Below are 15,861 nucleotides of genomic sequence, written 5' to 3'. Positions count from 1 at the left end.
CTAGCTCTCTGCTGTGGCCCGGGAGGGCAGTGGAGGACGGCCCAAGTGCTTGGATCCTCCCGCATGGGAGACCAGGAGGAAGGACCTGGCTCCTGGCTTCAGATCAGCGCAGCGCGCCAGCCATAGTAGCCATTTGGGGGGAGAACCAATGGAAAAAGGAAGACTTTTCTCTAACTCTGTCAAAATAAAACAAAACAAAACAAAACAGAGAAACTGAATTGGCTAGCATTCGGTAAACATTCAGTAATTTACCACAGTAGCAGTTGTCTTCCTTTTCAGCTCGGAGGAGGTGCTGTATCTCAGGTTTACAACCTGACTGGAAATGTGGGATTTTAGCTCTAAAGAGCTAAAATATATTATATATATTTCATATATTATATTTATTATATTATATAATTCCTTTGATATACAACTTAAACAAGGGGGAAAAATACACTAGTCTTGGCTATTTTATGTCTATGACCACAAGGTAATAAGCATGAAAGACATTTTATGGTTGAGAGTAGACCTGACTACATAGTTTCCTTAGTGGGAGAATTAAAAAAGCTTACACTGGTCCAAGACACATGTACAGTAACAAGCTGTATTTAGCAGGAATACAAGAGTTGTTGAGTAAGAAGATTAACTATAGGAAGTGGATCTCCCTCGCTAGAAGCTCCAAACAGCTGTAGTATATTTAGAATAAGATAGCTATTACACCAAAGATACCAGTCCCTGTTAACCATGCTTCTGCTCTTTTCAGGTTTAGGAGGTGTGAGCTAAGGGACACCTTAGAAGCCCCGAGTCCCTCTGAATCTGTGGAAAAGCTCAGAGTCCTCTGTAGCCACTTCCACAAATCTTTGGAGCTGTGAAATGCGATGTCTCCCCCATCCCCACCCCCAGAGGAATTAACCTAGCCTGATACAGCTCCCAGGCCAGGCCTTTGCACCTGATTAGAAAACAGCTGCTGTCCAAACCAGTTCCACAGTGTGACTGCCAAGTGCCAAGCCCAGCTCTTGCCACTGGGGAGCAGCCTCTCACTGTCCAGAAGCCTGCACTAATTCGCGGGAGCTACACTTTGATGCTGCAGAGGAACGAACCCCAGCTTGGCCTCTGCATTCAGAAGATGCCAGTGGCGATGGAGCTGAGCCGTTCTAGAACGTTGTTTTTCAAACTGGTTGATGAAATCTGTTTGGTCTGTGATCAAAATGAATTTTTAATGAAAGAAAATGATCACAGTACATCACATATCTATTATGAGTAAATAACCCAGACCATAGTTTCTAATGCTACTCTCACTAAAAGAGCGGAGCTTCCTGGAGAAATGGCCGGTTCCAGGGCTAGGGCAGGATAAGCACAAGATGAGCCTGGAGCATTGTCATGTTAGAAAAAGAAGTATTATTGAAAAATAATGGGAGCAGTCGCACGGATGTAGAAACTGAAGGGCCTCTGGCCAAAGTTAATGCCATCTGAGCACCAAGCTAATGAATTAGAACTACTGAAAAAATAACCCATGTGTCCATAATGAAAATTAAATGAATAAATAGGTTAGAACAAAAGACTTTTGTTTAGATTACTAAGTGCAGCTTGTAAAGGTGGAAGGCTTGGAATTAAATTGTTTGTAGTCATCACAGTAGATCAGAAAGGTAAGAAATACCAGTGGAAATCTAGGAGAACCTTTTGGTGAGCAAGGTACCTGAATGGTCTGAAAATATACATGTTGGTTATTAGTTCCAAGGAGAACACAGTGGAGAAAGGAGACAACACCTTGACTAGGTGATCCCATTTACCATTAGCTAGGGCCAAATGGACACCAGGTGATCTTGATTAAAAATACATAAACTTATTCATTAAACTCAGAATGGTATTTTTCTCTAAAAAAAAAAAAAATGCAAGGGGACTAAATTCACCAATATCAGTGACAAAATTTAAGGTGAGGCATGGCTACATGCCGGGTCTGATCCTGGAGCAGGGAGAACTGCAAAGGATCTCACTGAGCAGACACTATACGCTCATTGAAATATCCTATCAATGTTAACTTGACGGTAGTTGAGAAATGTTAAGCCATTATGAAAGAGAACGTATTTAGGGGTATGTATGATCCTTGTATAATGTACACAATTTATTCTCCAAGGCCTCAATTTTTAGAGACATCAAATAGGGCAAAATGTTAAGATGTGAATAATATGTGAATCGGTAAAGTATACATAGTGGTTTTTTGTACCTGCAGCTTTCCTAAAATTTAAATGATTTCTCAAATTATTTTTTAAATATCACCAGTATATAGTAATTAAAAATATATTGATTATACTCTATCAGCTTTCACAGAAATGCCCAGTTTAATTCAGTTGGGCAGATCTCCAGTGATCTGAACTCAGCTCTGCCATACAAATGACCTCATGCACACTGACTTGTCTTGCCATGGCTGGGAGAGTACATAATCCTTTGGGTCTTTAATTCATTCCAATAACCTGGTTTAAAAAGAAACAAAAACCTAAGTGTGATTCTACTTGAGAAACAGCTGTGATGTAACTGGGACAATATCAGAGTAGAATTCCCCTTCTTATACCAGTTGTGTACAAAGAGTGCAAAAATGATGCTTCATTTTTTATTTCCCCTCTGCCCTCCCACCCCACCCTTGGTGATGGTTGTACCCATTTGAGCATTTCTGAGCACATGACCATAAGTAAATCTTAAAAGAGGAGCAGAATTTTTGTCTAAACAGTAACAGAGGGGATTAGCTGCAAAGATAGCATAACTGTTGTGCAGTAGAGTAGAAGCTGCCCAGGTCTTCTTAGTGGACAATGCATAGAAGACTTAGAATTATGGAACAGTTGCCCCAGCCATCCTTTCCCACCCCTGTTCCTAATGCCCCCCTACAACCCCCCTCCCCCAATTAATAGTGTTAACAAAAGCTTAATCTTCCAGTTTTAAAGTGCAAATGATTTGGGTGTGACTGCTGTTGCAACAGGTATGAACAGAAAAAAATGAAGTCCTCTGTCTATGCGATGTTTTCCAGAATATAAAAGATGAGTTCCATGACGATGGGGCCCTCACTGAGCTGGCAGGCCCCTCCATGGATCACTGGCACCAAGGCGCTGTCCAGGTCATTCATGTATTGCGAGGGAAGGGGCTGGCCATTGCTCCCTGCTTGATAGCCAACCTATACCACAGAGAGAAAGGGATGAAGGTTACTAGACTGAGATGATCTTTTCAGAGGGTTCAGAGTCAAAGAGGCTGAGCAGGAAAGGAGATGTCCTTGGCCATGGGCTGTACATACAATGGTGAATACAGATTTCTCCTCTTCCCTGAGTTATTAAACAATCCTGATCACTTAGCTTAAGACTTCGGGCAAGTCTCTCAACCTGCTGCGGTCTTAGTTTCTAGGAAAGGGGGTGCTGTGTAGAAAGAGGGGGGAGTGTCAGAGCGCCTTACTTAGCCTTTGGTTGTAAAAGTTAAAATCAAATACATAAAGTACAACTCCTAACAGCAGGAACTGAGATCTGCCCTTCAGTCCTCCATTCATCCATGTTCCATCTTCTTAGCGCCCACAAACAGGGATTCGGAGATGAATGGAACCAGGCCCCTGCCGTCAAGAGGCTCACTCAATTGGCAGAAAAATGCTGTTCTTTTTTAACAGTTTTATGTAAGGGAAATCTCTGTCTCCAGCCAGGTTATCAGTGTCATTTAAGAATGTGCCATTTGTATTACCCTGGCATGCTTAGTACAGCACTAGGCAAGACCTCAAGTACAAAATACACGTGTTGACCGATGGCTCATCATAACCTGTCATCCTAACAGCGCAACTCTATTCACGAGCCAGCTTCTCCCTGCAGGCACTCAGGCTGGAGCGGCTTGCTGTGTACAATTCATACTCAGCTAGCAATGGTGATCAGGCTGAGTCTACACGTTTTCTAAATGACTCCAATCTAAAGTGTTGATGGAGAACTACAGCAATGTCTAAACATCAAAGCAGGACCAATGGAATAAGTCAGAGGCATCCAAAATGCAAAAGAAATGCAGAGAGATCAGAGTGCTTAGCTACAGGAGGGACACTGGGACAAGGAACTACAGCTAGTGAGGGCTGAGACTGGACTGGTACTACACAGAACATATAAAAAAAATTAAGTGAGACAGAGAGGGAAGCCTGGCAACAGGAGACCCAAAATGACAGGAAATTTAATTCAGAAATAGCTCAAGTCCTACTTATTCACTAATTAGCCTGGTAAATATCTCCTTAAGGCCTGGGCAGCTGCAGAGTCCAGTCCGCAGAAATCGGCCCTAGCTGGGTGAGGGACAACTTGGGCTCTGCCTTCTGAAGGAGCGCTGCTGAATGCTTCCTGATGGCGGGAACGGGGTGGTTCCAGCAGCGACAGGTCCTCACTGTACCCCTGCTCCATTATTAAGGAGGAAATCAACTCCTTGGAGACATGGAGATGACGAAGCCACAGCTCAAATGATTCTGAGAGTGACCAAGCACATTGAGATATATTAATATTCTTAGAAAGCCAGAATACTACATCTGGCCTGGCAGGAGGTCTGGAAGATTCAGCTTCCTGGATTGTGGCAAGAAAACTCAGAAGGCAGAAAATACACACTACCCTAGGCCGGCTTCAACTTCTTACCTGATCTGAGTCAAGCGTCACACGTAATCCCAGTTTTGTCATTCCATCTTCCTTCAAAAGCTTCAGGTGGGGACAGAGAGCAAGGCAGAAAGCCTTGGCAACGTGTTCAGTCAATCTGCTATGATCTGCAGGATCACTTAGGCAATTGTGCTGGTCATCATTTTCTAGAAAAAACACCTGCCACCGCCCCAAAAAAAAGATTTTTAACACTGTACCTAAATTTTGGAAGAAACAAGAGCATTAGTTTACTGTATATGAACACCCTGATTCTTGAAGATGTGTAAGATCTCTTTAAAACAGGACACCATGGTCCTTGGACCAGGAAAATAGGGCACTGATGACTTAATGCTTGAGAAACAATCCCTGGAGGCCAGCACTGTGGGGTACTAAGTTAGGCTGACGCCAGCATCTCATATAGGTGCCAGTTTGAATCCCAGCTGCTCCACTTCCAATCCAACTCCCTGCTAATGCACCTGGGAAAGCAATGGAGGTTGGCCCAAGTATTTGGATCTCTGCACCCATGTGGGAGAAACGGAGGAAGCTCCTAGCTCCTGGCTTTAGCCTGGCCCTGCCCTGGTCATTGCGGCCATTTGGGGAGTGAGCCAGCAGATGGAAGACTTTTCTCGCTGTCTCTTCCTCTCTAACTGCCTTTCAAATAAATAAAATAAATCTTTAAAAAAAAAAAATCCCTGCCTCTCTTTCCATGACTCTGCCATGGTTATTATATTCTGCTCAGAATCAGAAAAGGACTTCACTTTGCACTGTGTGCTTCTAAAAGCTAATCCCTATTTGTAGACAATTTTCCTAGGAAATGATCTTAGGCTCTTAAGAGAACAGACTTCATAGATGATGTGATCCAGCCCCTTCATTTTAGTTTACTCACTGACCGGCTCAAGTGCAGAGAAGTACTGAGAGGCAGACCCAAGTCCAGAATCTGAGTCTTCCACCTCTCGTTGCAGGCAGAGCTTTTCCCACAAGGCCCTGCCACTGTGAAGGCCAGAACTGTCAGTGCATTCACAGAGAGCAAGCACTGCACTGTGCACAAGCGGAAGCTTAGCAGACTGGAAATGGGAGACTCCAATACCAGTCACATAGACAAAGGGTGCTGAATAATCCAAAGACTAAAGGAAAGGACAGGGCTTCTTAACATCTAGTTTGCCTCTAGATGGCAAATGCAAAGCACATGTGCTCTCTGGTTGTTTAAGTTAAAAATTATAATGGCGAAAATACAAAAGCACTGCAAATACAGAATGTTTATATACACTAACCTCTAGCTTACTGCTCATTCTCTCCCGAGAATGCTACCAAGGAAGCAGCTCCGAGGCCCTGTGCCTGGATGCACAGGTGAGAGCAGCAGCATGAAATGATGGAAAGAGTTCAGGAGTGGGAGTCCACAGACAGGTGCTGTGGACCCTGTTTTGCCAGAAAGTTATAAAGCCACACAGTCTCAGCCTGTTTTCTCATTTGCATAATGGGATGAGTAGCCTGCCTACCTCACTGAGTTACTGGAGAGCAAAATGGAGGGAAGAGATCAAACTAGTTTATAAGCTAAAAAGAATTTTACATGTTCTAGACTCTGCCCTGATCAAAATGTGTCAAAGGAGCAACCATTACAAACCAAGCAGCTAAAATCACCAAACTGCATATGAAAACATGGGGCCTGGTATGAAGGATGGGTCACTGAAACAACAGCTCAAGACCCAGAGAGCCGGGTCCCAGTCCCTGTTTATCAGGGAGCAGCTTTGTGAGTCTGGATAAGAGACTTCTATCTCTTTTGGTCTCAATTTCCTGTGTGTAAAATAGAAAAGCTAGAAGTCACAGCCTTTTCAGAAAGAATTTAAAGTTTAAAGGATGCCTAGAGATCTTATTATTCAATCATTTATTTTATAGATGAGTATATACAAAGGTCAAAAGCAACAAAGAGATTCAGGCTCTACCTGTTTGCTCTGTAAACACACACACAGGGTCTCCTCTTGCTACTCTGGTTCTCAGGTCAGCCTCTAACACAGCTTTCGAGTTAAGGAGCAACTTAGTTTAGTAGAAAACAGCTTGGGAGTTTGCCAGATCTGGATGTGAATTAGGATTTTTGCATTACCTTACTTGCCTTGTAGTATTTGACAAGTGACCTAGTCTCAGAAGTTTCTTTTCTTATTGGCAAAATCAATCTATTTAGGATTGTGTTACTTATCCAAGAGAGTTCTAACTTTAAGTGCAACAAAACCAACCCAATTTATGGTGAATACAGCAAACCACTCAGAGATGCACTCTTCCTGAATTTCAACACAGATCAACCTCTAAAAGCTAGTTCCCGAGAAGCAGCACACCTGGGAATGCTGAAAGCCGTATTTGGTGGCATTTCTTCCCAGTGATCTAAGACCAGAGGAAAATGGAGTATAAAAGTAAATATAGGGGCCGGCGCTGTGGCACAGCAGGTTAAGGCCCCGGCCTGCAGTGCTGGCATCCCATATGGGCGCCGGTGCGAGTCCTGGCTGCTCCACTTCCGATCCAGCTCTCTGCTGTGGCCTGGAATAGCAGTGAAAGATGGCCCAGGTGCTTGGGCCCCTGCACCCATGTGGGAGACCTGGAAGAAACTCCTGGCTCCTGGCTTTGGATCAGTTCAGCTGATCATTTGGGAAGTGACCTTTCCCTGTCTCTACGTCTCTCTGTAAGACTGTCTTTAAATAAATAAAATAAATCTTAAAAAAAATATATAGAATTTTTTTTTAATCCTCCAGAATCTTCCCAGAATGGGCTCTTGGCCTAGCAAAAACTTGTGCTCAAAGTAGGTCAAGGGTGTGAGGTTTCACTTCCTTACCTCTGTCCATCTGATGACTTTTCCATTTGCTTTATACTCTGATCCATGAAATATCTTCACATTTGTTATGGACTCCATGGACTTCCCATCTATGGGACTTACGACTCTGAAGTAAAGGCAAAGGAAAGAGAAGCAACTTTTTAATTTAGAGGAGCTATTTCTCTTATCACGTCTTGCTGCTCATTACACTGGATTCCTTGCTGAACTCGACTGTGCACCACATCACAACAAGAAGATGACATACAAAAATGTGCATGAGCAGAGCTCTCATGCAAAGAGCCTAAGCGCTGTTTAAAGAACACATGTGTGCCCTCAAGAAGGCCCTTTCCTGGGAGCTGCTTCTCTTTAATGTGAACAAAGTGTTCAATCAAACCTCCTCTCCCTACAGTCCTTCCTGCAGAACCCAGGTCACTCACCCAATCTTGTTCTCCATTACGGTCCTGGGATACACTGATACTCATGTTATACTCCATATTTTTGCATATCTGAATGGTGGAGAATATGATATATTTACCTCTGTGTGCTCTATTCCTAGTACTCACCTACTGCTTAGAAACTGGGAGGTTACTGAATGTTAAGAATTATTTGAGGGACAAGTGGTTAGCCTAGAAGTTAAGACATATCACATTGGAAGAACTGGGCTACAGATTCCTGCTAATGCAGACCCAGGGAGGCAGCAGGTGATGGCTCAAGTAACTGGGCTCCTGCCATTCACCTGGGAGACTGAATAGTAATTCCAGCTCCCAGCTTCAGCCCTGGCCCAGCCTGGAACATTGTGGGCATTTGGGGAATGAACCAGCAGATGGAAGCTTTCATTTGTTTCTCAAGTTAAAAAAAAATTATTTGATCAAATGTGCTAATTATGGCAATGCGGATATGAACTCATTAATAAGTATCTGTGGCACTGTGGCGTAGCAGGTAAAGCTGCTGCTTGCAGTGCTGTCATCCCATATGGGCGCCAGTTCAAGTCCGGGCTGCTCCACTCCCGATCCAGCTCTCTGCAATGGCCTGAGAAAGCAGTAGAAGATGGCCCAAGTCCTTGGGCCCCTGCATCCACGTGGGAGACCCGGAGGAAGCTCCTGGCTTTGGATTGGCGCAGCTCTGGCCATTGTGGCCATCTGGGGAGTGAACCAGTGATGGAACACCTCTCTCTCTGCTCTGCATCTCTGTAACTCTGCCTTTCAAATAAGTAAGTAAATACATCTTTTTTTAAAAAATATCTGTATTTATCACAAATCCCCTTCAGTGCTAAATCATCACACCTGAATTCCTGAGCAGAAAGGCTACTTCTGAAAGTTGTTTCCTCCCTGAAATACACAAGTATAAATACACAGATTCAAAATGATTGTCAGAGATTCTAACCAACCTCTGACAGTTTCAAATTTGTAGGTTATATTATTGAATCTATGTATTAAAAGCCAATTTAACTTAACTATCAACATCAGGTATTCATCTGAATTAAAATTATTTAAACAATGTAACTTTACTTTCTGACTCATCAGGCAACAACTGTCAGAAAAGGGGAACCTTCGGATTAGAGGCCTTTGACACAAGACACTCAGACATTTAGGGACAAGCAGGAAAACATTCAATTTATACATTGCAAACAGAACTGTTGAGTTCGTGAGTGTTCTCTGGCTAGTTTTTGTTCCAGTTTCTGAGAAATGCCACTGGCAGCTGCTGTAGGAAGGGATAGCCTGCTTGTTGTCAGTTACTGATACCTTATGGTACCAGATTTTCAGATTAACCATTTTTGGTCCTAATAACTATATTAATTTCTGACTGAATAGAGAATTAAACACAAACTGAAATTAAATTTTCCAGTGAAGAATGGAAAGATAAAGGGGTTACCTGTAAAGTAGACAAATACATTCATTATTTAGAAATTGCTTCTTTTGGGGGCTGGTGCTGTGGCTAACTTGCTTAATCCTCTGCCTGCGGCACCAGCATCGCTTATGAGCAATGGGTTCTAGTCCCAGTTGCTTCTCTTCCAGTCCAGCTCTCTGCTGGGGCCCAAGAAGGCAATGGAGGATGGCCCAAGTGCTAGGGCCCCTGCACCTGCATGGGAGACCAGGAGGAAGCACCTGGCTCCTGGCTTCAGATCGGTGTAGTCCGGCCATAGCAGCCATTTGGGGGGTGAACCAACGGAAGGAAGATCTTTCTCTCTGTCTCTCTCTCTCTCTCTCTCTCTCTCACTGTCTAACTCTATCTGTCAAATAAATGGAAAAAAAATTGCGTTTGTTCAGAATCAAAATTTAAAACATTCATATACACATATTTATTAGAGAAAGAGAGAGAGAGAGCGAGCGAGCACACACGCACTTCCATCCACTAGTTCACTCCCCAAATGCCTGCAACAACCAAGGGCTAGGCCAAGATAAAGCTACGAGCCAAGATCTCCCATTTTGGGTGGCAGGAACCCAAGTACTTGAGCCATCATCTGCTGCCTCCCAGGGTGTGCATTAGCAGGAATATGGATTGGAAGTAAAGGTATATTCAGCCATTCAATTAGTAATTTTATATTCATTGATTCAATGAGTATTCATTCAATCAATAATATTAAAGCACCTAGTAGGTGCCAGATAGTGTTTTAAGTGCTGGTGGTAACAGAATGAAATAAATCAAACAAACCAAACAGCAGGAAATAAATCTTTTTTTAAAATATTTTATTTTATTCATTTGAAAGACAGAGTTATAGAGAGAGGTAGAGATAGAGAGTGAGGTCTTCCATCCGCTGGCTCACTCCCCAGATGACCACAATGGCCATCCTCTACTGCTTTCCCAGGCCATAGCAGAGAGCTGGATTGGAAGAGGAGCAGCCAGGACTAGCGCCCATATGGGATGGCGGCGCTTCAGGCCAGGGCTTTAACCCGCTATACCACAGCGTTGGCCCCAATAAACCATCTTAATTAAGCTTACATTCCAGGGCCAGTATAGTAAAATAAATAGGTAAAAACAGATCATGTATTAGAGGGTTATAATGTTTCTGAGAAATAAAATGTAAGGAAGGTAGAAAGGAAGTACTGGAGTGGGAGAGAGAAGTGGGTGTGAGAGTGTTGACGTTTAGATAGGCTGTTCAGGGAAGGCCATGCTGAGAAAGATCTGAAGGTCATGAGGAGGTAATTTCATGAAGCTTTGCATGGGAAGAGGAGAAGCTTAGAAAACAGCAAGTGCAAGGGCTGTGCAGAAGCACAGCTGATGTGATCAAGAAGGAAGGCCAGTGTTGCCTGAGAGGTAAGAGGGTGGGAAGAGGGAGACAAGGATTTTGCAGTGCCTTATTAAGTCACAAACAGCCTTTACCATGAATGATATTGGAAGCCACTGGTTGGTTCTGAGCAGAAAACTGACATTGCTTTGGCTGCTATATTGGAAACAGACTGGGTTGGGGGAAGAGAAAATGCCAAGACCAGAAAAAGGAAACCAATTATGAGGGTACTGTGGGGCCAGTGTGTTGGTGCAGTGGGTTAAGCTGTAGCTTGTAACACTGGCATCCCATATCAGAATGCCTGTAGGGAGTCCTGGCTGCTCTGCTTCCAATCCCTGCTAATGTAGCTGAGAAAGTACAAAATAATGGCCCAAGTGTTTGGGCCCCTGCCTCCCACATAAGAGACCTGGTCAGAGTTTTGGGCTCCTAGCTTTGGCTTGGCCCAGTATTAGCGACTGTGGCCATTTCAGAAGTGAATCAGTAGACTGAAGATCTCTCTCTCTCTCTTCCTCTCTTTCTCTCTCTTTTCCTCTGCCTTTCAAATAAATAAATTTTAAAAAAATATTAATTTTTAAAAAGAGGCTACTATAACAATCCAGACTAAATGATATGGTGGTCTAAACCAGGATGGTAGCAGGAGAGGTAGTAAGAAATAGTAGTTCCTGGATATATTTTGAAGTGGAGCACACAGTGTTTCTGGTTGAATTAAGTGTAGTATGTAGGGTATGAGAGAAAGAAAAGTGTCAAAGATGACTCCAGGGGCCAGCACTGTGGTGCAGCGGGTTAAAGCCCCAGCCTGCAGTGCCGGCATCCCATACAGGCGCCGGTTCATGTCTCAGCTGCTCCTCTTCTGCTATGGCCTGAAAGCTGTAGAAGACAGTCCAAGTTCTTGGGCCCCTGCACCCACGTGAGAGACCTGGAAGAAGCTCCTGGCTCCTGGCTTCAGATCAGCTCAGCTCTGATCGTTGTGGTCATCTGGGGAGTTAACCAGCAGAATGGAAGACCTCTCTCTCTCTTTGGCTCTACTCTCTGTAACTCCTCTTTTTTTTTTTTTTTTTTTTTAAGATTTTATTTATTTATTTGAGAGGTATAGTTACAGACAGTGAGAGGAAGAGACAGAGAGAAAGGTCTTCCTTCTGTTGGTTCACCCCCCAAATGGCCGCTATGGCTGGAGCTGCGCTGATCCGAAGCCAGGAGCCAGGAGCTTCCTCCCAGTCTCCCATGTGGGTGCAGGGGCCCAAGGACTCAGGCCATCTTCTACTGCTTTCCCAGGCCATAGCAGAGAGCTGGATTGGAAGAGGAGTAGCCGGGATTAGAACCGGCGCCCATATGGGATGTCAGCACTGCAGGTGGAGGATTACTCCACTGCACCACAGCACTGGCCCCATCTCCTCTGTCTTTCAAATAAATAATTCTTTAAAAAAAGAAAAAAGATGACTCCAAGGTTTGGCTTGAACCACTAGAAGAGCTGCTGTATGCTGAGAAACAGCATGACATGTAAAGCGCATGGTTTTAAGTCCTAGCCCTGCCACATCCTAGCTTCAGGGACCCGACATGTCATTCAGCCTTTTAGAACTTGTTTATTCATCTGTAAAATGGGAACTAACAACATCTGTTATTATGTCAAATGAAACCATACTATAAAAAATGCTTTGTAAAGCATAAAGACTTCTATATTAGATTAGATTAGATATACTATTATCTCAGTAACTTCAGATGGACTGCTTTGACTGCTTTGTTTCATCAAACTCTTCCTTTATCCTCTCCTCAAAAATATAGTCAGAAACTGCTTCAGAATTTAGCCAAAGACACCAGAAATTTAAAATTCTATGTTATGCATTCCCAGTCTTTTATTTTAGGCAGGGCTTTCAGCAAAACTATATAACAGCAGCGTAGACAAGAGACAAACCACAGAGGTGAGGCCCTAACAAAACGCCGCACGGAGGCAACTGTGCTGCAATTACCCCTTGTTCACGTTCTTGTCGTCGTCCACCCACTGGATCTGGATGTGCTCCTGGGGGTCCTCTGCATCGGCCTTCCCACAGGCAATGGTGAAGTCCTTCATCTCTCGAAGAGCCTGCCGCAGGGAGTCCATGTTCTCTGCCGTGATCTGAACCATAACACCATCTAGGAATCACATCAAGATAATACAGATGGAAACAATCCACAGCGGGGGGCAGGGGAGGGTGGCAGGTAAAAGTTCTTGGCATCTAGAAAATCCCTTTGAGGTTGAATGTAAAACATTATCTGCAGTACAAAACTGACAGGTAACAAGAAGTTTCTGTTTCCTTTGAGCTGAACCTCTTTTAAAGTGCTATGAGAAGCAAATACCAAGATGGGTTCTAGTTAAAACACTTGCTTGTTGATTTCATGTCAGACACAACCAAGAGTTTGTGCCCTGGCCGGGGCTGTGGCTTAACAGGCTACTCCTCCGCCTTGCGGCGCCGGCACACTGGGTTCTAGTCCCGGTTGGGGTGCTGGATTCTATCCCGGTTGCCCCTCTTCCAGGCCAGCTCTCTGCTGTGGCCCAGGAATGCAGTGGAGGATGGCCCAAGTGGTTGGGCCCTGCACCCGCATGGGAGACCAGGAGAAGCACCTGGCTCCTGGCTTCGGATCAGCGCGATGCGCCGGCCGCAGCGGCCATTGGAGGGTGAACCAACGGCAAAAAGGAAGACCTTTCTCTCTGTCTCTCTCTCTCTCACTGTCCACTCTGCCTGTCAAAAAAATAAAAAAATAAAAAAGAGTTTGTGTCCTGAGACTGCTCAAAGGGAAAGTTTACGCATGGCCACATTCCTCTTCTGGATTTACAGAGCTTTTTGTTCCACCATGGCATTTATCATGCTCTGTTCATATTTATATATTTGCATCTCTATCTCTCTCACCTTAGTCTGATTGCCTGGCACAGAGCAAACACTCAGTAAATGTTTATTAAAAAGGGGTGGGCAGTGTGGCACAGCAGATTAAGCGATGGTTGGGATATTCAAATCCCATTTTGGGAGTGCCTGCAGTCCTGGCCACTCCCACTTCTGACTAAGCTTCCTACTAATGCATCCTGGGAGGCAGCAGATGATGGAAGTTCTTGGATCCCTGCTACAGAGAGACCTAGATGGAGTTCCTGGCTCCTGTATTCAGCTTGGCCCAGCCCTGGCTGTTGCAGGCATTTGGGGAGTAAATCAGCAGAGGGAAGGTCTCTCTTTTTCTTTCTCTCTGTTGCTCTGCCTTTCAAATGAATAAAAACAAACATTTAAAAGTGTTAGATAAAATCACTGAATAAACTACAGTAGTGGCCTCAAGAATAAATTTGTTTATTGACAGACAATAATGCAAACCAATCAGAATTTTATATGGGTTTCCTAGCCATGTTTCAGCTGCTACCTACCTCACTCAAAGGCATATGCTGAGACTGAGGGGAAAGGTTGTCACATGCCAAGCAATTACCCTGACACCGACAAACATTTTGTTAGCTGAAATAATTTCTTTTTTTTTTTTTAATTTTTATTTATTTATTTATTTATTTTATTTTTGACAGGCAGAGTGGACAGTGAGAGAGAGACAGAGAGAAAGGTCTTCCTTTGCCGTTGGTTCACTCTCTAATGGCCGCCGCGGTAGCGCGCTGCGGCCGGCGCACCGCGCTGTTCCGATGGCAGGAGCCAGGGGCTTATCCTGGTCTCCCATGGGGTGCAGAGCCCAAACACTTGGGCCATCCTCCACTGCACTCCCTGGCCACAGCAGAGAGCTGGCCTGGAAGAGGGGCAACCGGGACAGGATCGGTGCCCCGACCGGGACTAGAACCCGGTGTGCCGGCGCCGCAAGGCGGAGGAGCTGAAATAATTTCTAAAGAGCCTGGATCAAAACTGAATAAACAGGCAGCCAATTGCTCTACTGAAACACAGCAAAATGAGAGACCCAAGAAATTCCCAATCCAGGGACATAAACATAAAAAACTTTTACAAATACTGCTTTACATTTTTTAAGGATCAGTTCAACTGACAATTTTAACATTTAAAGAGTGTGTTTTAATCATAAAGACACAATTTCTACTATAGTCAACACTTGATCATATAGGCATTATATTGATCACTTTAGACCAAGTAACAGTTTAACTTCTAGATTTCACACTTTGCAAAGTTGTAATACTTAGGTGTAAAATATTTTGTGTATTTTGCACTTAACTCACTGTTTTATGTTTACCAAAAAAGGAGATCAAAGACAGTATTTATAAATATAATTAAGAAAATCTATGTACATAGTCAATTAACACATTAGAAACCAGCCCTCAGAAAGGACTGCTTTTAGACAGGGCCTTGGAATGAGCTATTTTGGAGATGAAAATCTGTCATCATGTGTGGTAGATTGTTTTCCAAAGATAGCTATAATATCGCACATCTTACTTGCTTTTCTAAAGAGCTAACTTCCCATTTCCCCATCAACAAGTGAAGCGTAATTCCTTTCCTTTCTTCCAGCACCAGAGTATGGTAGAAGTGACACTGTGTGACTTTTTTTTCTTTTCTTTTCTTTTTTTTTTATTTTTTTTATTTTTGACAGGCAGAGTGGACAGTGAGAGAGAGAGAGACAGAGAGAAAGGTCTTCCTTTGCCGTTGGTTCACCCTCTAATGGCCGCCGCGGTAGCGCGCTGCGGCCGGCACACCGCGCTGTTCCGATGGCAGGAGCCAGGTGCTTATCCTGGTCTCCCATGGGGTGCAGAGCCCAAACACTTGGGCCATCCTCCACTGCACTCCCTGGCCACAGCAGAGAGCTGGCCTGGAAGAGGGGCAACCGGGACAGGATCGGTGCCCCGACCGGGACTAGAACCCGGTGTGCCGGCGCCGCAAGGCGGAGGATTAGCCTGTTGAGCCACGGCGCCGGCCCACTGTGTGACTTTTAAAGCTGGGTCACAAAAGATAATGCAGCTTCCACCTTGTTGGTGGAATATTCCTGGCATCTTGACCACCAAGTAAAAAGTCTAACTATCCAAAGGTTTCCAAGTTATGCTAAGGAATCCATGTAAAAATATTCCAGCCATCATACTTAGTCCTTAAATCATTCCATGCACATGAATAAACAAACATTTAGATAATTTTAGCTTCCAGCCATCAGATAACTCATGCCTTCAAGTCATCCCAACTGAGAACTCAGACATCAGGAAGCAGGGTCAAGCCATCCCTGCACTGTCCTGTCAAGATTCCTGGTCTAAGGAATCAGTGAGCATTATAAAACAGCTATTGTAAGCCATTAAG

At 44.1% G+C, this 15,861-nt stretch overlaps 1 protein-coding gene across 4 annotated transcripts in view; it reads right to left on the bottom strand.

Annotated features, from left to right (window-relative positions):
* Window positions 1–2,857: 2,857 nt before the first annotated feature.
* The window catches only part of ZFYVE9 (zinc finger FYVE-type containing 9), a 217,359-nt gene continuing 204,355 nt past the window's right edge, over window positions 2,858–15,861 (bottom strand). For all 4 annotated transcript variants that reach the window (XM_062191321.1, XM_062191324.1, XM_062191322.1 and 1 more), the window contains 4 exons: window positions 12,589–12,751; window positions 7,420–7,525; window positions 4,605–4,781; window positions 2,858–3,142 (listed from right to left, as the gene is read on the bottom strand). In XM_062191321.1, coding sequence (XP_062047305.1) covers window positions 2,981–3,142; window positions 4,605–4,781; window positions 7,420–7,525; window positions 12,589–12,751 — 608 coding nt within the window. In that variant the 3' untranslated portion in view covers window positions 2,858–2,980. The remainder of the gene's footprint in view (window positions 3,143–4,604; window positions 4,782–7,419; window positions 7,526–12,588; window positions 12,752–15,861) is intronic.

The sequence above is a fragment of the Lepus europaeus genome, chromosome 5, assembly GCF_033115175.1.
Source record: "Lepus europaeus isolate LE1 chromosome 5, mLepTim1.pri, whole genome shotgun sequence".
Lineage (NCBI taxonomy): Eukaryota > Metazoa > Chordata > Mammalia > Lagomorpha > Leporidae > Lepus > Lepus europaeus.
Note: the sequence above shows the minus strand (reverse complement) of the source record. Positions and strands in the feature narration are given on the sequence as shown.